The sequence below is a fragment of the Chiloscyllium punctatum genome, chromosome 33 (genome assembly GCF_047496795.1).
Source record: "Chiloscyllium punctatum isolate Juve2018m chromosome 33, sChiPun1.3, whole genome shotgun sequence".
NCBI lineage: Eukaryota > Metazoa > Chordata > Chondrichthyes > Orectolobiformes > Hemiscylliidae > Chiloscyllium > Chiloscyllium punctatum.
In genome coordinates this window covers 5816073-5837966 of record NC_092771.1, presented here as the reverse complement: position 1 = coordinate 5837966, position 21894 = coordinate 5816073, and the positions used below count along the sequence as shown (strand labels likewise).

General features: G+C 43.1%; 1 protein-coding gene across 12 annotated transcripts in view; it reads left to right on the top strand.

The window, feature by feature from the left end:
• LOC140458370 (inositol hexakisphosphate and diphosphoinositol-pentakisphosphate kinase 2-like) overlaps positions 1-21894 on the top strand; it is a 161649-nt gene that overhangs the window by 84813 nt on the left and 54942 nt on the right. For all 12 annotated transcript variants that reach the window (XM_072552816.1, XM_072552813.1, XM_072552811.1 and 9 more), the window contains 6 exons: positions 2341-2468; positions 9855-9969; positions 10210-10317; positions 12982-13098; positions 18687-18854; positions 21863-21894. The exon at positions 21863-21894 is cut by the window's right edge and continues 62 nt beyond it. In XM_072552816.1, coding sequence (XP_072408917.1) covers positions 2341-2468; positions 9855-9969; positions 10210-10317; positions 12982-13098; positions 18687-18854; positions 21863-21894 — 668 coding nt within the window. The remainder of the gene's footprint in view (positions 1-2340; positions 2469-9854; positions 9970-10209; positions 10318-12981; positions 13099-18686; positions 18855-21862) is intronic.

Sequence of the window (21894 nt, the reverse complement as noted above, 5' to 3'; positions counted from 1 at the left end):
CCATTCAGCATTCTCAGCGCTGAAGCTTGAGAAGTGATCTTGAAATCTGTTTGAGTGAGCTGACGAGCAAGTTTTAATAATCAAATCAGATGTTATATGTCTCACTCTTTAAAATTGAAATCCTGGCCAATATCAGTGAGTCGTGGTGGAAAAATGCATGCTGAATACGATAACAAAGTCAGGAAAACTGAAGATTTGAAGGTGAAGGAAAGAGTAGAAAGATTTTTTCCTGTTAACCTGGAGTGAGAAGCAAATTCCATCAGTGGGCGCATGCTTCTATTCTTGCTGCATTTCCACACACTGGACTTTTTTTTTATTCTTGAAATAAATTACTGACACTTGTGTTGTGCAAATATGAGTTGACATTGTTATCCCAAGCTTGGGTATTGTCCAAGTCTTGCTGCATTGGGAAATGGACTCTTACATTATCTGAGGAGTCACTAATGGTATTGAATAGTATGCAGTGATTTTATGTTGGAGGGGAAGGTCATTGATGAAATATCTGAAGGTTGTTGGATCTAAGACACTACCATGAAGAAATCCTGCTGAGGTATCCTCAAGCTGAGATGACTGGTCTCCAACAGACACAACCATTATCCTTTCTGCCAGGTATGACTTCAACCAAAGCGTTTACCCCTTGATTCTAATTTTGCTCCTTGATACCACATCCAGTCAAATGTGGCCTTGATGTCAAGGGCTGTCACTCTCACCTCACTTCTATAGTTTCTTGTCCATGTTTGAACCAGGCTGGAATGAGGGTCAGGAACTGAGAAGCTCTGTCAGAATCCAAACTGAGCATCAGTGAGCAGATTACTGTTAAGCAAACACCAAATGATGGCACTGTTGATGACACCTTCCATCACTTCACTGCTGATCGAGAGTAGACTGATGGGGGTGTATTTGTCAAGGTTGGATTTGTCCTGTTTTTATTTGTGTGGAAGACATATCTGGTAGATGACAGTGTTGTAACTGTATGGGAACAGCTTGGCAGGGGAGTGGCAAGTTCTGAAGCTTGCTCTCAGTGCCAATATTTTATGCGTTTCCCCTCTCAGAGGTTCGCGATAGCAGTTCACTGTTCTCGCTGCAATTTATGGAAATAAACTAAAGATCTTTTGGCATTGGAAAGGATGGATTAAGAATCTGGGTGAAGATCCTTCATCACCAAAATCATTTTTGAAGTATTCACTCTCCTTCCTATTTTGTAAGCTGATTTGCCTGCCATGTTATTTGTCTCCACATTTAAAAAAGAAATTTCCATAATGATGGCACTGATTCAGCTTTGTTTAACCAAACGCTACATGTTTCCCTCTCTGCTGGGTCATCACGACATCCCAGTCAAGATGCAGGAGTACATACAGAGGAAAGGAAAACTGGGAATCTTTGTGATATTGTGTAGGAGAGAGAGATGGTAGCAATGGTTTTGCCAAAACCAGCCCACCATTCATATAGCCTAGCCACTCCACTTCTTCCTTTAGGGTCCTCCATAAACCATACCTCTCTGAACCAAGCATTTCGCGATCTGTCCTCAAAACTCCTTGTATGGCTGTCATTTTTTTTCTGGTTATACGCCTGTGTTATGTTTGAGCTATTCTGCTGCATTTAAATGTGGTTGGTGGTTGTTGATATGGGATTGATTTGTTGTGGACCTGTGCTATAGCAAGATGAAGATAGTTATGGAGAAACAAACAACAATTCTGAAATAAAATTAGATGAGTTAAGGAGTTGCTTGAACAATGTACTGTCCATCATATCTGTGTCAGCTCTTTGCCAGAATAATCCTATACTATCCCACTGTCCTCTGCACCCATTGTTACCTTGTAGCTCTGTTATCTGAACTTCTTTGGGAAGGTGCCTTAAGTGTCCCATGTTCGAACATCCCTGAGTAATATCTTTTTTGCTAAGCTCCTCCCTGCATTCCTTTTTACATCTTTGGCTCTCTTTGTTACTTTCTGTATGGTCAGAAAAAGTCAATATTCATTAATTGCTTCATTAAACTTTTTATTATTGCTTTTTAAAAACTCCTATTAAGTCTTGGCCTTCTCTGTTATAATGGAATAGTCTCAGTCTTAGGAAACTCTGAGAAGAAATTCACATCATGGCATTCACATGGTAAATCTACACTGTATGCATTCTGTAGCTTTAATGTTCTTCCTGTGATGGAATACTCTTAACCATGGCTGAACCAATTCCTTGGACCTATTTACCATGACTCCTTTATTCTTGTACCGTTGATACTTTATGCGTAGACACTTATGTACTGGGAAAATGAAGTCTGATTGACTGTCAAATTTAATTGGGCTGATGTTCTGCAACCACTCAAGTCTGTTATGTTTTGTGCAGGAATATGGCATAAACAAAGAGGAGAAGCTGGACATTGCCTATGCATATTGCCTTCCATTGATCAAGAAAATGCAACTTGATCTACAACGGACACATGAAGATGAATCTGTCAACAAACTGCATCCACTGTAAGATGGTGGTTGGGAATATGAGCCTTTGCTCTTCCAGAGTGTGCATGTGTACTTGATGATAATGTTCCAAATCCATCTGCAGTTGGCTTGCATTTAGAGTCATAGAGGTGTACAGCACTGAAACAGGCCCTTCGGTCGAACTCGTCTATACCAACCCAGATATCCCAACTTAATCTCGTCCCACTTGCCAGCATCCAGCCCATATCCCTCCAAAGCCTTCCTGTTCATATACCCATCAAGATGCCTTTTTAAATGTTGCCTCCTCGACTACCTCTGGCAGCTCACTCTGTGCATGCACCACCCTCTGCTTGAAAACATTGCCCCTTAAAGGAGAGACCTATCTTTCCCCTCTTACCATAAACCTATGCCCTCCAATTCTGGATTCCTCCACCTCAAGGAAAAGACCTTGTCTGTTTACCCTATCACCACAACCACCTGATGAAGGAGCAGTGCTCCAAAAGCTAGTGCTTCCAAATAAACCTGTTGGACCATAACCTGTTATTGTGAGATTTTTAAGTTTGTTCACCCCAGTCCAACACCAGCATCTCCAAATCATGACTACCGTACTTCATGATTTTATAAACCTCTGTAAAGTCGTCGACGCTCCAGGGAAAATAGCCCCAGCCTATTCAACCCCTCCCTGTAGCTCACATTCTCCAACCCTGGCAACATCCTTGTAAATCTTTTCTGAACCCTTTCAAGTTTCACAACAGCTTTCCGATAGGAACGAGACCAGAATTGCACTCAGTATATTCCAACAGTGGCCTAACAAATGTCCTGTCCTCCCAGCTCCTATAATCAATACTCTGACCAATAAAGGAAAGCATACCAAAACCACCTTCACTATCCTATCTACCAGCAATTCTACTTTCAAGGAGCTATGAGCCTGCACTCCAAGGTCTCTTTGTTCAGCAACACTCCCTAGGACCTTACCATTAAGTGTATAGGTCCTGCTAAGACTTGCTTTCCCAAAATGCAGCATGTCGCATTTATCTCAATTAAACTCCATCTGCCATTTCTCAGCCCATTGGCCCATCTGATCAAGGTCGCATTGTAATCTGAGGTAACCTTCTTCACTGTCCCCTACACCTCCAATTTTGGTGTCATCTGCAAACTTATTAACTATATGTCCTATGTTCATATCCAAATCATTTATATAAATGATGAAAAGTAGGGAATCCAGCACCGATCCTTGTGACACTCCACTGGTCACAGGCCTCCAGTCTGAAAAACAACCCTCCACCACCACCCCCTGTCTTCTAGCTTTGAGTCAGTTCTGTATCCAAATGGCTAGTTCTCCCTTTATTCCATGAGATCTAACCTTGCTAATCAGTCTCCCATGGGGGAACCTTGTCGAAAGCCTTACTGAAGTCGATATAGATCACGTCTATCGCTCTGCCCTCATCAATCTTCTTTGTTACTTCTTCAAAAAGCTCAATCAATTTCATGAGACATGATTTCCCACGCACAAAGCCATGTTGACTATCCCTAATCAGTCCTTGCCTTTCCAAATACATGTACATCCTGTCCCTCAGGATTCCCTCCAACAAATTGCCCACTACCGAGGTCAGGCTCACCAGTCTATAGTTCCCTGGCTTGTCTTTACTGCCCTTCTTAAGCAGTGGCACCACATTTGCCAACCTCCAGTTTTCCGGCAGCTCACCTGTGACTATCGATGATACAAATATCTCAGCAAGAGGCCCAGCAATCACTTCTCTAGCTTCCCACAGAGTTCTCTGGTTCACCTGATCAGGTCCTGGGGATTTATCCACCTTTAACCGTTTCAAGACATCCAGCACTTCCTCCTCTGTAATCTGGACATTTTGCAAGATGTCACCATCTATTTCCCTACTGTCTATATCTTCCATATCCTTTTCCACAGTAAATACTGATGCAAAATATTCATTTAGTATCTCCCCCATTTTCTGTGGCTCCACACAAAGGCCGCCTTGCTGATCTTTGAGAGGCCCTATTCTCTCCTTAATTACCCTTTTGTCCTTAATGTATTTGTAAAAACCCTTTGGATTCTCCTTCATTCTATTTGCCAAAGCTATCTCATGTCCCGTTTTGCCCTCCTGATTTCACTCTTAAGTATACTCCTACTTTTTTTATACTCTTCTAAGGATTCACTCGATCTATCCTGTCTGTATCTGACATATGCTTCCTTCTTTTTCATAATCACACCCTCAATGTCTCTCGTCATCCAACATTCCCTACACTTACCAGCCTTTCCTTTCACCCTAACTGGAATATACTGTCTCTGAACTAGAGTTATCTCATTTCTGAAGGCTTCCCACTTTCCAGCCATACCTTTACCTGTGAACATTTTCAGGGGTAGCAGGGGAGAAAACCTGTAAATCCAGCAGAAAGAAACAAACTGGTGACAACAGAATCAGGGTGAACTGCAGTAGAAATTTTTTTCCAAATGAGTTATGATCTGGAATGTCCTGTCTGAAAGGCATTAGAAACAAATTTCAATAGCAACGGTAATTGGAGTAGTACTCTAAAAGGAAAGAAATTACAGAACTATGAGGAAAGAGCAAGGAAGCATGTCCGATTTCAAAGAACTGGCACAGGCTTGAATGGCCAATCAGCTTGAAGATCTTTAATTTCATCTTTGTTGATTAAAACACAAAACAAGAAAACAAAGCAAGAAATGGGGACAATTCTGGAACAACTGTACAGGAAAGGGAAAGTGACTGATTTGGACCCAATTGTTTCCAGTGGCAATAATGGGTGAAAGTGCTAAGTTTTTCTCTTGTTTGTTCATGTGATGCTGGTGTCACCACCCAGACCATCATGTACTGCCCATCCCTAATTACTGTGGTGAAGGTGGCAGAGAGTAGCTTTTTGAACTGCTGTAGTCCTCTGCATGTAGGGGCATCCACTATGTTGTCAGGGAAGAAGTTACAGGCTCTTGATTCTGTGCCAATGATGGAATGGCGATATCATTCTAGTTGTGCAACTTGGAGGAGAATGTGCAGGTGGTGATGTTCCTGTACAGCTGCTATCTTTGTCCTTTTACATGGTAGTGGTTGCAAGTTTCGAAGGTGTATCATTGTGAGCAGCTGCCACTGCACATTAGTAAAGGGATTGAATGTTGAAGATGGTGGACACAGTGGCCCTTTGTCTTGGTTGGTGTCAGCTTTTTTAGTGTTGTTGTGCTACATCTTTTCAGGCAAGTGTGGAGTATTCCACCACAATGCTGACTAGTACCTTGGAGATGGTGGGATGGGCTTTGGGGAGACAGGAGATGTGTTATTCACTACAGAATTCCAGTCGTCTAACCTGCCCTTTTAGCTACTGTATTTGTGTGACTAGCCCATTTCAGGTTCTGGACAATGGTAAGCCCCAGGATGTTGATTGTCAAGGAGTGATTTAATGGCTTTAATTGAATCCATTAATTAGATTCTTTCTTGTTGGAGATGGTCATTGACTAGTGAATGTTACTTGCCACTGATTAGTCTGAGCCTGGATGTTGTCCATTTGGACATGAAGTTCTTCAATACCTGACAAGTTGCAGTTCCTGCTAAGAGTTGTACAATCATCAGCAAAAAAGTCATTGGTAAAGCAACTGAAGGTGAATGGGCCTAGGACACTACCCTAAGGGTCTCCGACAGAGATGTTCTGGAATTCAGATGGTTATTCTCCAACAAGCGCAACTATCTTCCTTTGTGACAGATCTATCTCCAGCCAGCAGAAAATGTTCCATCTGATTCCTATTGGTGCCATTTTAACTCTGGTTCCTTGATGCTGTACTCAGTCAAATGCTGCCTAGATGTCAAGGGCAGTCACTCTCATCTAGTCTGCTAGCAAAACTTAATTCCAAATGTGAGCTGATTACACTAGCCTCTTCTGAGGTGGCAGGTGAAAGACTTTGTTGGATGAGGAAGTTAGGGACGGTACTGTGGAGATCAGCCTGGATTCTCAATTCAGAGCATTGCTGGAGCCAACATGTACTTAGTAGTAAGTGAGAATAATACATTGTAATACCCTTTATCTTTGACTATATGCTTTTGAACAAGCTTCTAGTTGAAAAAAAACATTTGGGCAAAGTACTGGAAGGCTTGAATTTCTGAGGAAAAATATTTTGTCTAGAATCTCTTTTTTTCTATTGATCTGCCCTCCTTTAAACCTGACTTGAAACACCCAAGTTCCAGTCAGTATGGAGCTACCCTTCCACTAACTCTTCCTTTGTTTCAGTATTCAATTCCATTTCTTTGACATCTTTCTGAAGTATTTAAGATGATTTCCTCTTATGTTTTTCTGTAAACGCACCTTTGGTACCAAGATGTAAAAAGTGCGACAAAAATGCAAGTCTCATTCAGAGAAGTAGAAAGGAAATGACAGGGTATTAAAATATGGCTAATTTGTTATATCAGCTGTAACTCGACAGCAAGCTCCCCTCCACACCAGATCATTGTAGGTTCATGTTCCACTGGAGAAATGAACCAAAATCTAGACACAACATAGTGCAGTATCAAGGCAGTGCTGCATTGTTGAGGATGCCATCTTTTGGATGAGACATTAAATTGTGCCCCATCTCCATTCTCAATTGGATGTAAAAGAGCATCTGACACTTAATGTTGGGCCTGTCAGAGATGCTCATAGTTTCTTGGGATTGGTTTTTTTAAACTCTTCACAAAGGAGGAGAATGCTGCAGATATTCTTGTTAAAGAAGAAGTGTGTGAAATAGTATATAAACTGAGTATAAGCAGAAAGAAGTATTGAAGAGACTGACCTTGAAGATGAAAAAATCACAAGGGCCCCATGACTGTTAAAGGAAGCAGGGAGGAGATGGTAAATGCTGAGGATCATTTTCCAAACCTCATTAGATACAAATGAGGTTCCAGAGGGCAGAAGGTCAGCAAATGTTGCACCATTATTCCGTAAAGGTTTAAGAGAGAAAGGCCAAATGTTTATAGGCCAGTCAGTCTGACCTCAGTATTAATCAAGTGTTTAGTATTAATATTGAGAGAGAGGATTGGGAGAGGCATGTATTTATTAGGAATAGTCAGGGTGTTTTTGTGAAGTACATAAGAACAGAAGTTGACATTCCACCCATCTGTCTGCTCTGCTATTTAATACAGTTATGGCTAATTGAAAACATTGTTGCCTTTTATCCACAGTATTCCCATAACCCTTCACACCATTGTTAATCAAAAATCTATCAAAGACTGAGCTTCCACAACCATCTAGATTAGATCATTCCAAAGATTCAGAACAAAAAAAAATTCTGGTCCTAATGGCATCCCTCTTTTTTTAGAACAAGGGATTTAATTTTTAGATTGTGGGGGTGGGGGAGGGGATGTCGTACCTTCATCTACCCAGCCTATCACTTTAAGCATTTATAGCTTTCTCTAAGATCAGCTTTCATCCTTCAAAATGCTAGGGCTAATTTGGTCAATCTTCTTCCATAACAACAAACCCACCATCATGGAAGCAGGTCTGTCAAACATTCATTGTCCTCTATCAATGGCAATATATCTTTCCTGAGATAAGGAAACTAAAACTGCACACAGTACTTCAAAACTGCACAGGTCTAACCAAGCTTAAATACAATTGAAACAAGGCTTCAGTATTCCTTGTTCTCAAGCCTCTTGCAGTAAAAGCCATCATTTCAATAGCTTTCCTAATAGCTACGTCTACACCTACATATTAGCCTTCAGTGACTTATTGACAAGACCACCAGGTCCCTTTGGACATCTGTGCTTTTCAACTTCTGACCATTTAAGAAATACTCTGCAATCTGTTCCTTCTATTAAAGTGGATAAACCCCTGCTTCCTGCATTATATTCCATCTGCCATTCACTAAACCTGTCCAAATACTCCTGAAGTCACTTTACACCTTCCTCAGAACGTGTATTCCCGTTCTGATCCTTGTGGCACCCTACTAGTCAATTTACCAATGCAAGAATGACCCAATTATTCCTGCCTCCTTTTCCTGCCTGTTAGCCAATCCTTCCTTCAAGGCAATACATTATCTCCTATTCCATGTGCTGTAATTTTGCTAACCAACTTCCTGAATTAGAATCCCTACCGTGTGGAAACAGGATCTTTGGACCAACAAGTCCACACCGAACCCCTCCGAAGAGTAACCCAACCAGACCCATTCCCCTACCATATATTTACTTTGGACTAATGCACTTAACCTACACATCCCTGAACACTATGGACAATTTAGCATGGCCAATTCACCTAACCTGCACATCTTTGGAGTGTGGGAAGAAACAGGAGCACCTGGAGGAAACCCACTCAGACACAGAGAATGTGCAAACTCCACACAGCCACCAGAGGCCTTAGGCGCTGTGAGGCAGCAGTGCTCACCACTGAGCCATTGTGCTGCCTCCTGGAAAGAACCTTATCAAAAGCCTTGTGAAAATCTAAGCAACCTTCATGCTTTAACTCACCTCTATCAATTTTATTATTAACGCCTTCAAAAGACTTGAAGTTCATCAAACACTATTTTCTATTCACAAATCCATGATGACAGTGCTAGATCGCTCATTATTTTGCGTGTCTGCGTATCCCATTCTTTATAATAAGCCTTTAGTATTATACAGTCTTTAACTTCTTTTGGCAGCCACAGTTGACTGACCTTTATTGAGCTTTTGAAGGTAAGTATAATTTCTGTAAGCAATGTAATAATTCTTTAAAGGTTATTCATTGCCTATGTATAGTCAGTCATGCCTTTTCATATATTTTCCCCAATAAATCTCAGCCAATTTGTACTTCACACCTTTTTTATTTCCCCTTTTTTAAACTCTTGCTTCAGATTGAACCATGTCATTTTCAAAAATCATGTCAATTACTAACATATTGTGATTCATCCCTAAACGCTCTTTGACAGCAACTTTATGAATTAGTTCTTTTTTTTCCACTACATAATACTAGGTTTTAAATTACCTGTCCTCAAGTTGATTCCTCAATGTACTACTCTAGAAAATTAACCCTAACCTACTGTAGAAATTTGTCCTTTGCAGTTTTAATTCTCAATTGTTTTATCCAGTCTATATGAAGTTGAAGTCATCAATGATAACTGTGTTGTCCATGTTACATACTTCCCTTACTGCTTGATTAATACCATGCATCACATTAATTTTAATATTTGATAAGCTATAAATAGCTCCAACTGCTGCCCCAGGCTGTTTCCTAGCTCCACCCAAACAGATTGTTCTTCCAGTCTGAGATCCTCCCTTCCTAATGTACTGATCTCACTTCATATTATTAGCAGAATGCCTGTTCCTTTTCCTGCTTGTCTGTCTGCCCTAACATCAAATATCCTTAAAACATGTTGGAGTGTCCTGAGGTTGTGAAAGGTGCTATACAAATGCAAATCTTTGTTACCAATTTACCTGATTAGCATGTTGCTCTGTTGTTTAGCTATTCCAGAGGGGTGATGTCTCCTGGCCGTCACGTTCGAACACGGTTATATTTCACGAGTGAAAGTCACGTCCATTCTTTACTGAGTTTGTTTCGTTATGGGGGTCTCTTGGGTGTAAGTACATATTTTACTTTCACTGACTCAGTTATTCCTTGACTATGCAACATTTGTGAGAAAGAATATTCAGCTTAATTCCACCCCCCCCACCAATGAGTCCCTAATTGCGTTTGCTTTTGCCTACTTCCTCCACCTGATGAGCTACTCTAGCACCCCTCATCCTGCTCTAAAGCTATCACTGAGTTTTCTTCAATGAGTTCTAGTTAGAATTCATGCAATTATTTCTCTCATTCTCAGGAGCTAAAGGATCAACAGTGGAAGAGAGCCATGGACTACCTTGGAGCAGTCTCTGAACTGAACTACATGACTCAAATTGTTATAATGTTGTATGAGGATAACAATAAGGTACAGTCTTCATAAATATCCCCTTTTCTAACGCATTCAGTGCTGTAGACTTTATTCTTTAATACTTTACGGATGTTGCTGGCAAGGCCAGTATTTGTTGCCCATCTCTAATTATCCTTGAACTGGGTGGCTCTACATGCCCTACATAATGACCATTAACAGTCAACCACATCGCTTGTAGGTCTGGAATTGCATGTAGGCCAGGCTGGCGAAGCATGGCCAACACCTAACCTAGCATCCAGATGGGGTTTAATGACCATAGATGACAGTTATAATGTAGCTTAATATTCCAGAATTCTGTATTGAATTTAAGTTCCACCAGCTGCCATGATAGAATTTGAAACCAGGTCCCCAGCGAGTTAGTTTGGGCCTCTGGATTGCTAGTCCCAACAGCACCTATGTGTAACGAAGTGAACTGGAGGAGTTTTCACTCTATTTTTGTAAAACCATTTTGCTTTTCAACTTTAAGATCATTTTTTTAAAAAATTCTCAACTATTTCCTACAGGGGTGCATTCCTCCAGTATCAACATCATTCTCCCACTTTTCTCAAGTGATCACCTTTAGACAGTAACCATCCGAAGGTGATACAACTGCGAAAGTAGTTTTCAGACAGAACCCAAACTAACATTCATTTCTGTGTTTGCCAGTTCTGAATACTTGTAGGGACCATAGTTGATTTTCCCACCACCACCACCACCATAATCCACCCACCAGCCTCCCCATTCCCCTTCCAGCTGAGCAAAGACCAACTTCAATGCCCCATATGCCATGAATGAGCTAAAACAAGTTGATTCATCACATGACAGTCTTCCTGGTCTCTGCCGTTTTGCTGCTACAGCTGCGTTGGCAATTCAGTGGCAAAGACAATTGACAAGCCCAGAGGGTGAAGGACTCAGCCCAGCACAATGGGAGCAAATGTAGGCCCATTGCTACATAAGGACTGCAGTGTTGAACTTTTCACTGTATTTATTATTTGATTTTGTACCTAATTTTGTACGTTTGTACCTAAGATGGTGACTTTGTACACATTTCACTGCACTCCTTTACTTGAATGCACATGACAATAAGATCTAATACTAATTTGACTCTAGTGAGTAGAAATGCTGAAAGACCCATCTGGACCAAGGCTAACTACTTTTTGAAACTGACCAAATTTTGTTGTGTTTACTGACAGACTGATTAATTTGACTGAGTAACAATCATGGTTACACTTCAGAAATGATTTTACTGGACATGCAAAACTTTAGCATTGTAAATCTCAGAAGCCTTTCGATGCTTTGTACATGTGTCTGGTTATTGCATCACCAATCCTAGTGGTGTTGGCATATTTTGATATTTAAAAAGTAACAGTAGCTGCAAGGAAAGTAGATAATATATTTGTTTCAAATTAATACAGCAGAGGGAGAAATTGTTCAGGTTTTATATTGAATAGACAAAGTGCCTGAAATAAATATTTGTTTACCAGTAACAAAAACAGAAATGGTTGGAAAAACTCAGCAAGTCTGGCAGCATCTGTGTAAAGAAAGCAGATTTAAAGTTTTGGGTTCAGTGATCCTTCTTCGGAACTGACCCATTCTGAAGAAGCATCAATGGACCCGAAATATTAACTCTGCTTTCTCTCCGCGGATGTTTCCAGACCTGCTGAGTTTTTTCCAGCAAAACACATTTTTGTTTTCGATTTCCAGCATCCACGGTTCTTTGGTTATTTGTTCACCATGTTCAGGTTAGTGAGTGGTTTCAGCTTGAAATCTTTGACAGTACTACAGAGAAAGAAAGCAGTTTTTTGAGTGGTGTGTGTAATTGGAACCATTTTTAATATACTGTCCTGAACAGCAGTCAAGAGCTTCAGTTGGATTGCACTGGTGCAGCAAAATGACTGGATCTAATAGACTCATTCTGAAAGCTATCAAATGTTATTGTTGCCACAGTATACCTGCGCATTTCTTAATCTTTAACTTGTCATCTTCACAACTTTAAGCACTTGAACCACAGATTACAGAGTAGATTTCATAAATCAGCTAGGAGAAAGTGAGGACTGCAGATGCTGGGGATCAGAACTTAAAAATGTGTTACTGGAAAAGCGCAGCAGGTCAGGTAGCATCAAAGGAGAAGGAGAATCGACTTTTCGGGCATAAGCCCTTCTTCAGGAATGAGGAGGGTGTGCCAAGCCTTTTATTTTAGCCTGCTTGGCACACCCTCCTCATTCCTGAAGAAGGGCTTATGCCCGAAACGTCGATTCTCCTTCTCCTTTGATGCTGCCTGACCTGTGCTTTTCCAGCAATACATTTTTAAGCTTCATAAATCAGCTGTCAGGTTCATTTTTAAAATGATTGCTTGCTACCTTCAATGTTTCTAGTCTGACCTACCTATGAAAGGTCATTTAGTCATCAAATTGTGTCATCTCCTTTGATCCAAAGGACTGACTCATAAAAGGCAGTAATATAAGGTGTGAATTAGAGTCTTGGGCTACTATGGAATCCTGAAGTTTGGGTCCCTGAATTAGGGAATTTGGGAAAATTTTCCACAGTTTTTATAAAATGTTACAGAGAATTGATTGTACTCTGGCTTACAAAGTCCAGAATTGTGTTTGTTTTTTAACAACTTGGTCGTAATGATGATTAGTGTTTTTGTAATTTTGGCATGTTTTGTGTTTTTTTTAATAGGATCCTTCTTCAGAAGAAAGGTTCCATGTGGAACTTCATTTCAGCCCTGGTGCTAAAGGCTGTGATGAGGATGAAAATGCCCCCACAGGGTCTGGGTTTCGGCCTGCATCAGCTGAGGTAAATCTAATTGGAGTCCCTTAGGAAATCTTCCAGTGTTCGACATAGCTGATCACTTTTTTGCATTTTCCTTTTTATTAACTGCAAAATATCTTATTTGCCGCAATATCCTGTTGGTTCACGCATACAGCTGCATCTCTTTCAAATATAGTTATGAACTTGGAGTCCTAGAGCTGTACAGCATGGAAATTAGATCCTTTGGTCCAATCAGTCCATACTGACCAGATATCCTAAATAAATCTAGTCCTATTTGGCTCATATTCCTTCCTGTTCATATACCCATCCAGAGGTCTTTTTAAATGTACTAGCTTCCACCACTTCCTCTGACAGCTTATTCCATACATGCACCACCCTCTACATGAAAAAGTTGCCCCTCAGGTGTCCCTTTTTAAATGTTTCCCCTCTCACCGTAAACTTAAGCTCTCTAATTTTGGAATTAACATTTTAGGTATTTGTATTGTCCTCTGAAAATAATCTACTGTCAGCCGCAGAACAGTGGACTGTGCTTCTGTGTCTTGATCATAGAGTTCTTGGTTCCAATTCTCCACCAGAGACTTGAGTATAATAGCCCACGCTGAGGGTTGAGTGCAGTACTGATGGTATGCTTCTTTCAGTGTCTCTAGAGTTTCAACTGAAGTGAGGTTCCATCTGTGTTTTCAGGCGGACTTAAATGAGCCAAGGTATTATTTGAAAGGAACAGGGAAATTCCACCCAGTGTTCTGACAAATACTTAGCCCTCAACTATCACCACCTATGCAGTTTATCTGATTGTTTGTTGGAGCTTGTCCTGTGTAAATTTGCTGCCATGTTTCTTGCATTATATCAGTGACCACTTTTAAAGTGTTCCATTGGCAGTAAAGCGCTTGAAAGGTGCCGTACAATCACAGATCTGACTGTCTCTAGTTTGTGTTTGTTGCTTGTCGTAGGAAGTAAATTTGCCCCGAGATTTAACTTGGTGCATGTTTTGATTCTGTCCAGGTGCACAGGGAGTTAATAAGCATCTTCTCTCTCAGAAGAATTCTCTTGGTTCTTTGCTGTACAGAAGCCACTCCCTATGATTTTGAGACTTCTATTTTATTCAATTAGAGTTTGGAATTTAACAGAATCTATTATATTTATGAGCTTTCACTCCACCTTGGCTTTGTACACTTCTGGTTTGCTGTGTGCTCTGTGAGGCTCTCATTGCTCCATACTGGATTGTGGAGTCTGCCAAGTGCAGTTTTTGCGTCTGAAAGCCTGTTGGCCATTTCCTGTTGGCCATTTCCTTGGTGCGTCAAACAAGATGTTCCCCAAATGGGTAAATTGCTTCACTGTTTCCAGCTCAGTTCCCTCAATGACTGTACTTGATGGTCCATATTCCTCTAGTCATGCAGGCTGACTCAGGACTTCCGTTTTCTTTACATTGATTTTTAGTCTGAGGAGTTGTGCTGTCTCGGAGCAACAACGTGCTGTTGTGCTTTACAGATCTGACTTGTGGGTGAGGAGAATGCAGTCATTAGTGAAAAATGCAGGGATGGCTTTTTCCTGTCTCTGTGTGTGAACCTGAAAATGCCTGTGATTGAAAAAAACGGCTTCACAGTCTGGACCATACTTAAACCTCTTCCTCAAGATATTCCATTGCCTGCAGCACAGTCATTCCTGAACATGAGGGGGAATAATGTTGGGGTAGTACACTTCCCTGCTTCCTATCATTAGAGATTTGGAAGGAACTCAATAGCTGATTGCTGTGCTCAACTTGTCAGTGCTGGTTTTCATGAAAAAACCTGGGTGGGCATCCATATTTTTTCAAGATTTTTCGAAATTCCATCTCCCCTCAGGATCTAATTTCTCAGTGAGGTTTATGAAAGTGCCACACAAGAGCTTTTTTTTTCTCCTATCACTTTTCTTCTCGCACGTCTCTGGAGTGCCTCTTTGCTGTGAGTCTACACTGGTTCTGTGCAATTGTTGGAACAAACCTGTTCTGGAGTTGTCCAAGGCAGGATCTTCCCAGCAATAGAAAGGGAGGAGCTCCCACAGTGGTTGTAGCTGTCTGCCTTTTCTCCTTTTGTGTTTGGACAAGGTGATGATAACGACATGGCAAAGATCTTGTGGGATTCAGCCCTCTTCCCAGCAAGCCACGAAAAATTTACACAGCTTGGAATGTAGGCTATGTTTCAAGGCCTGAGGTGGAATTCCATAATCTTGTTGCTATCTGTCTGGTTAATGGTAGTCACAGTTTCCTCCAGGGATCAGCTCACAAAGTTTTGTTTTGACAGAGTGAGGTTGGGGTTGGGGTTGGAGTGGAGGGCCACATGTTCCGAGAGTGAGAGGTTGGAGTGGCACCATCAAACCGGCAGACAAGGGAGGCGTGGTGGTAGTTTGGTGCACCGACCTCTATATTGCTGAGGCTAAACGCCAGCTCGCGGACACCTCCTCCTACTGCTCCCTTGACCATGACCCCACCTCCCACCACCAAACCGTCATCTCCCAGACCATCCATAACCTCATCACCTCAGGGGATCTCCCATCCACCGCCTCCAACCTCATAGTCCCACAACCCCCGCACCGCCCTTTTCTACCTCCTGCCCAAAATCCACAAACCTGACTGCCCCGGCCGACGCATTGTCTCAACCTGCTCCTGCCCCACCGAACTCATTTCTGCATACCTTGACACGGTCCTGTCCCCCTTAGTCCGAGAACTCCCCACCTACGTTCGGGACACCACTCACGCCCTCCAACTCCTCCATGATTTTCGCTTCCCCAGCCCCCAACGCCTTATCTTCACCATGGACATCCAGTCCCTGTACACCTCCATCCCCCATCACGAAGGCCTCGAAGCCCTCTGCTTTTTCCTTTCCCGCCGTACCAACCAGTATCCTTCCACTGATACTCTCCTTCGACAGACTGAACTGGTCCTCACTCTTAACAACTTCTCTTTCCAATCCTCCCGCTTCCTCCAAACCAAAGGAGTAGCCATGGGCACCCACATGGGCCCCAGCTATGCCTGCCTCTTCATAGGATATGTGGAACAGTCCATCTTCCGCAGCTACACTGGCACCACCCCCCACCTTTTCCTCCGCTACATTGATGACTGTATCGGCGCTGCCTCGTGCTCCCACGAGGAGGTTGAACAGTTCATCCACTTTACTAACACCTTCCACCCCGACCTCAAATTTACCTGGACCGTCTCAGCCTCCTCCCTCCACTGCCTAGACCTCTCCATCTCTATCTCGGACGACTGACTCAACACGGAAGTATACTATAAACCGACTGACTCCCACAGCTACCTAGATTACACCTCTTCTCACCCTGCCCCCTGTAAAAACGCCATCCCATATTCCCAATTCCTTCGCCTTTACCGCATCTGCTCCCAGGAGGACCAATTCCAATACCGAACAACCCAGATGGCCTCCTTCTTCAAAGACCGCAACTTCCCCTCAGACGTGGTTGACGATGCTCTCCACCCCTCTAATCGCCACCAGGACAGAACCCCACTAGTCCTCACCTACCACCCCACCAACCTCCAGATACATCGGATCATCCTTCGTCATTTCCGCCACCACCAAGGATATATTTCCCTCCCCACCCCTATCAGCGTTCCGGAAAGACCACTCCCTCTGCGACTCCCTTGTCAGATCCACACCCCCCACCAACCCAACCTCCACTCCCGGCACCTTCCCCTGCAACTGCAAAAAATGCAAAACTTGCGCCCACACCTCCCCCCCCTCACTTCCCTCCAAGGCCCCAAGGGATCCTTCAATGTCCATCAGAAATTCACCTGCACCTCCACACACATCATTTACTGCATCCGCTGCACTCAATGTGGCCTCCTATACATTTGGGAGACAGGCCGTCTACTTGCAGAACATTTCAAAGAACACCTCTGGGACACCGGCACCAACCACCCCGTGCCTTAACTCTTTAACTCCCCCTCCCATTCCACCAAGGACATGCAGGTCCTTGGCCTCCTCCATCGCCGGACCATGGCAACACGACGCCTGGAGGAAGAGCGACTCATCTTCTGCCTAGGAACCCTCCAGCCACAAGGGATGAATGCAGATTTCTCCAGCTTCCTTATTTCCCTCCCCCCACCTTATCTCAGTCCCAACGCTCAGACTCAGCACCGCCGTCTTGACCTGCAATCTTCTTCCCGATCTCTCCACCCCCACCCCCTCTCCGGCCTATCACCCTCACCTTAACCTCCTTCCACCTATTGCATTTCCAACGCCCCTCCCCCAAGTCCCTCCTCCCTACCTTTTATCTTAGCCTGCTTGGCACACCCTCCTCATTCCTGAAGAAGGGCTTATGCCCGAAACATCGATTCTCCTTCTCCTTGGATGCTGCCTGACCTGCTGCGCTTTTCCAGCAACACATTTTTAAGCTCTATTATTCAATCATCGCTTATCTGAACTTCTGATTATCCGAACAAGATCTGCCCTGACAAAGACCAGGAAGATAGGCTCAATGGTGGTAACTAATGGGGAGTTGATATTCAGCACATCACAAAGTGTTCACATTTGGTGCTCATCCACAATTATCCGTCCGCACCAAGGGAAACAATCCCAACTTCTCCAATTTCCCGATGCTTGGGTAAACTGTATTGTCCGAACAAAATACTCCCTGCCCGTGTTGTTTGGTTAATCGAGTTTCCTCTCTATATGACAGTCAGCCTGAGAGAGTGAATAGCTGCTGATGAGGACTGTTTATGGCTAGCAATGGGTTGTGTGTAATAGCAGACCATGTGATAAGAACGTCTGGTAAGTGGGGTTGGGGTAAGGAAATAGGGGAAGGCACCTCAAGCCCTAAAATCATTGAACTCAATATTGAGTCCAGAAGGCTATAGAGTTCCAAGTGGAAAATGAGGTGCTGTGCTTCCAGCTTGCGCTGAGCTTCACTAGAGCACTGCAGCAAACCTGAGACAAATGTTGGCCAGGGAACAAGAGTGCCGTGTTGAAGTGGCAGGCAACTGGAAGCTTGGTCTTTTACACGGGCAGAACGTAGTGTTCTGCGAAGCTGTCACCCAGTTTTTTCTTTGTTTCACCAATGTAGAGGAGACCACATTGTGAGCAGCGAATGCAGTAGACTAGATTGAGTGAAGTGCAGTTAAAGTGCTCCTTCACCTGGAAGGTATGTTTGGACCCTCATATACTGAGGAGGGAGGAAGTAAACAGGTAGGTGTTACATCACCTGTGGTTGTAGGGGAAGATGCTGTGGGGCTATGGGTTTTTTTTTAAGTGAAGACGGAGTGGACCAAGGTGTTCTGAAGGGGAACAGTCCTTTCTGAAGGCTGACAAAGGAGGGGAGAGGAATATGTGTCTGGTGGTGGCACCCCACCGGAGGTGACACACAAGGAAACCTATCGAGCTTGTCATGACTGTTTGAAAGAATTACCCAAAGGATCCCACCCCCATGTTTGCAAATTCTACTCCATGTATTTCTTCCAATTAAAAAGAAATTACTTAAAATCAATGTGGTATCCTCATGACAGTTAAACTGTTTTTTGAGGTGGCATATCCTTAACAGCTGTCCTGCAAAAAGAGAAAAGGAAAAGGAAAAGGAGAAAGAAAGCAAGAGAAAGTTTATTGTAATGCTGTTTATTTCTTCCTTAGAATGAAGGTGGATCAAAAACTGATCAGGGCAGTATGGAGGATCTTTCAGAGAATCGGGGAAGTGATGATGCAGATGGGTTTCTTCCAGCCTTGCCTCAGCCAGCAGAGCCTTTCCAGAGTCACCGGAAGACTGCCCTGACAAAGACCAGGAAGATGGGCTCAATGGAGGTAACTAATGGGGAATTGATATTCAGCACATCACAAAGTGTTCACATTTGGTGCTCATCCACAATTATCCGTCCGCACCAAGGGAAACAATCCCAGCTTCTCCAATTTCTGTGTGCTTAATTGTCACTTGAGCCCTATTGTACTATCCATTCCCGGTCAATGACAGGCACCATTTTATAGAGATACCCAGTTCATGCAGGAAAAATGTTAACCACAAACATTATTTCAGGTTAAGTGATGAATGCAGGGGATGAAAGTCTTCACTGGTTAAAATAGTCATTTGTTTCTAGTCCAAGGTGTAGTGCATTTACTGTGAGCCTAATCAAAGTTTGGGAGAAGATTTGTAGCTCGGGTGCTTGTTGTGGTTCTGTTCGCCGAGCTGGGAATTTGTGTTGCAAACGTTTCGTCCCCTGTCTAGGTGACATCCTCAGTGCTTGGGAGCCTCCTGTGAAGCGCTTCTGTGATCTTTCCTGCGGTAAGACTGTTTGTTCTAACCTTTGCATTACTGCTTCTGCAAATTCAACCCAAACTCTTCCAGCTGTCCGCTGCAGTGGTCGGTATATTGGGTCCAGGTCAATATGTTTGTTGATAGAATCTGTGGATGAGTGCCATGCCTCTAGGAATTCCCTGGCTGTTCTCTGTTTGGCTTGTCCTATAATAGTAGTGTTGTCCCACTTGAATTCATGTTGCTTGTCATCTGCGTGTGTGGCTACTAAGGATAGCTGGTCGTGGCGTTTCGTGGCTAGTTGGTGCTCATGGATGCAGATCGTTAGCTGTCTTCCTGTTTGCCCTATGTAGTGTTCTGTGCAGTCCTTGCATGGGATTTTGTACACTACATTGGTTTTGCTTATGCTGGGTATCGGGTCCTTCGTTCTGGTGAGTTGTTGTCTGAGAGTGGCTGTTGGTTTGTGTGCTGTTATGAGTCCTAGTGGTCGCAGTAGTCTGGCTGTCAGTTCAGAAATGCTCCTGATGTATGGTAGTGTGGCTAGTCCTTTGGGTTGTGGCATATCCTCGTTTTGTTGTCTCTCCCTTAGGCATCTGTTGATGAAATTGCGCGGGTATCCGTTTTTGGCGAATACATTGTATAGGTGTTCCTCTTCCTCTTTTTGCAGTTCTGGTGTACTGCAGTGTGTTGTGGCCCTTTTGAATAGTGTCTTGATGCATCTTCGTTTGTGTGTGTTGGGGTGGTTGCTTTCGTAGATTCAGGACTTGGTCTGTGTGTGTGGCTTTCCTGTAAACCTTTGTGGTGAATTCTCCGTTCGGTGTTCTCTGTACCATCACGTCTAGGAATGGGAGTTGGTTGTCCTTTTCTTCCTCTCTCGTGAATTGGATTCCTGTGAGTGTGGCGTTGATGATCCGGTGTGTGTTCTCTATTTCAGTGTTTTTAATGATTACAAAGGTGTCATCCACATATCTGACCCAGAGTTTGGGCTGAATTTGCGGTAAGACTGTTTGTTCTAACCTTTGCATTACTGCTTCTGCAAATTCAACCCAAACTCTGGGTCAGATATGTGGATGACACCTTTGTAATCATTAAAAACACTGAAATAGAGAACACACACCGGATCATCAACGCCACACTCACAGGAATCCGATTCACGAGAGAGGAAGAAAAGGACAACCAACTCCCATTCCTAGACGTGATGGTACAGAGAACACCGAACGGAGAATTCACCACAAAGGTTTACAGGAAAGCCACACACACAGACCAAGTCCTGAACTATGAAAGCAACCACCCCAACACACACAAAAGTTGCATCAAGACACTATCCAAAAGGGCCACAACACACTGCAGTACACCAGAACTGCAAAAAGAGGAAGAGGAACACCTATACAATGTATTCGCCAAAAACGGATACCCGCGCAATTTCATCAACAGATGCCTAAGGGAGAGACAACAAAACGAGGATATGCCACAACCCAAAGGACTAGCCACACTACCATACATCAGGAGCATTTCTGAACTGACAGCCAGACTACTGCGACCACTAGGACTCATAACAGCACACAAACCAACAGCCACTCTCAGACAACAACTCACCAGAACGAAGGACCCGATACCCAGCATAAGCAAAACTAATGTCGTGTACAAAATCCCATGCAAGGACTGCACAGAACACTACATCGGACAAACAGGAAGACAGTTAACGATCCGCATTCATGAACACCAACTAGCCACGAAATGCCACGACCAGCTATCCTTAGTAGCCACACACGCAGATGACAAGCAACATGAATTCAAGTGGGACAACACTACTATTATAGGACAAGCCAAACAGAGAACAGCCAGGGAATTCCTAGAGGCATGGCACTCATCCACAGATTCTATCAACAAACATATCGACCTGGACCCAATATACCGACCACTGCAGCGGACAGCTGGAACTGACAACCGGAAGCGGCAGAGACAAACCAATATAAATGCCGGAGGAAACATCACAGAAGCGCTTCACAGGAGGCTCCCAAGCTCTGAGGATGTCATCTAGACAGGGAACGAAATGTTTGTAACACAAATTCCCAGCTCGGCGAACAGAACCACAACACTGTGAGCCTAATTCAGAATTGCCTGGGTTGAGGTGACAGGCTGAGTTCCTACTGTCAAGTGATTCAGATAAAGCGTTTTCTGTGCTCCATCTTAAAGTTGCAAATAAAAGAGCTTGATTAACCGTGAATTAATGGGCACACATTTCTGTAAATGCACAAAGCAGTTGGTTCTCAGATTATTGGGTTATTTTTATAATGGATTGCTGACAGAGAGTATGACCAGTTCACTTGTGGTGACCTATTCTCCTGTTGTGTAAATTCTCTTTGGGTTGCATTTGTTTTTCAATATGAAGGGAAGTTTGCCCCATGGTTCTGAGTTGGATGCCACCAATTGCTACAATAATAGAGTTGGTATTTGAGGGTTGTAGATAGATCATGTCCAGTCAATGATTTTACCAGTAGTTACTAAAGTCCTCACTGTGTTGTTTTCACTTTTTAATGCAAAGTATCTCTCTTGCTGGCAGGTGCTTTCTGAGAATTCTTCAAAGTACAGCGG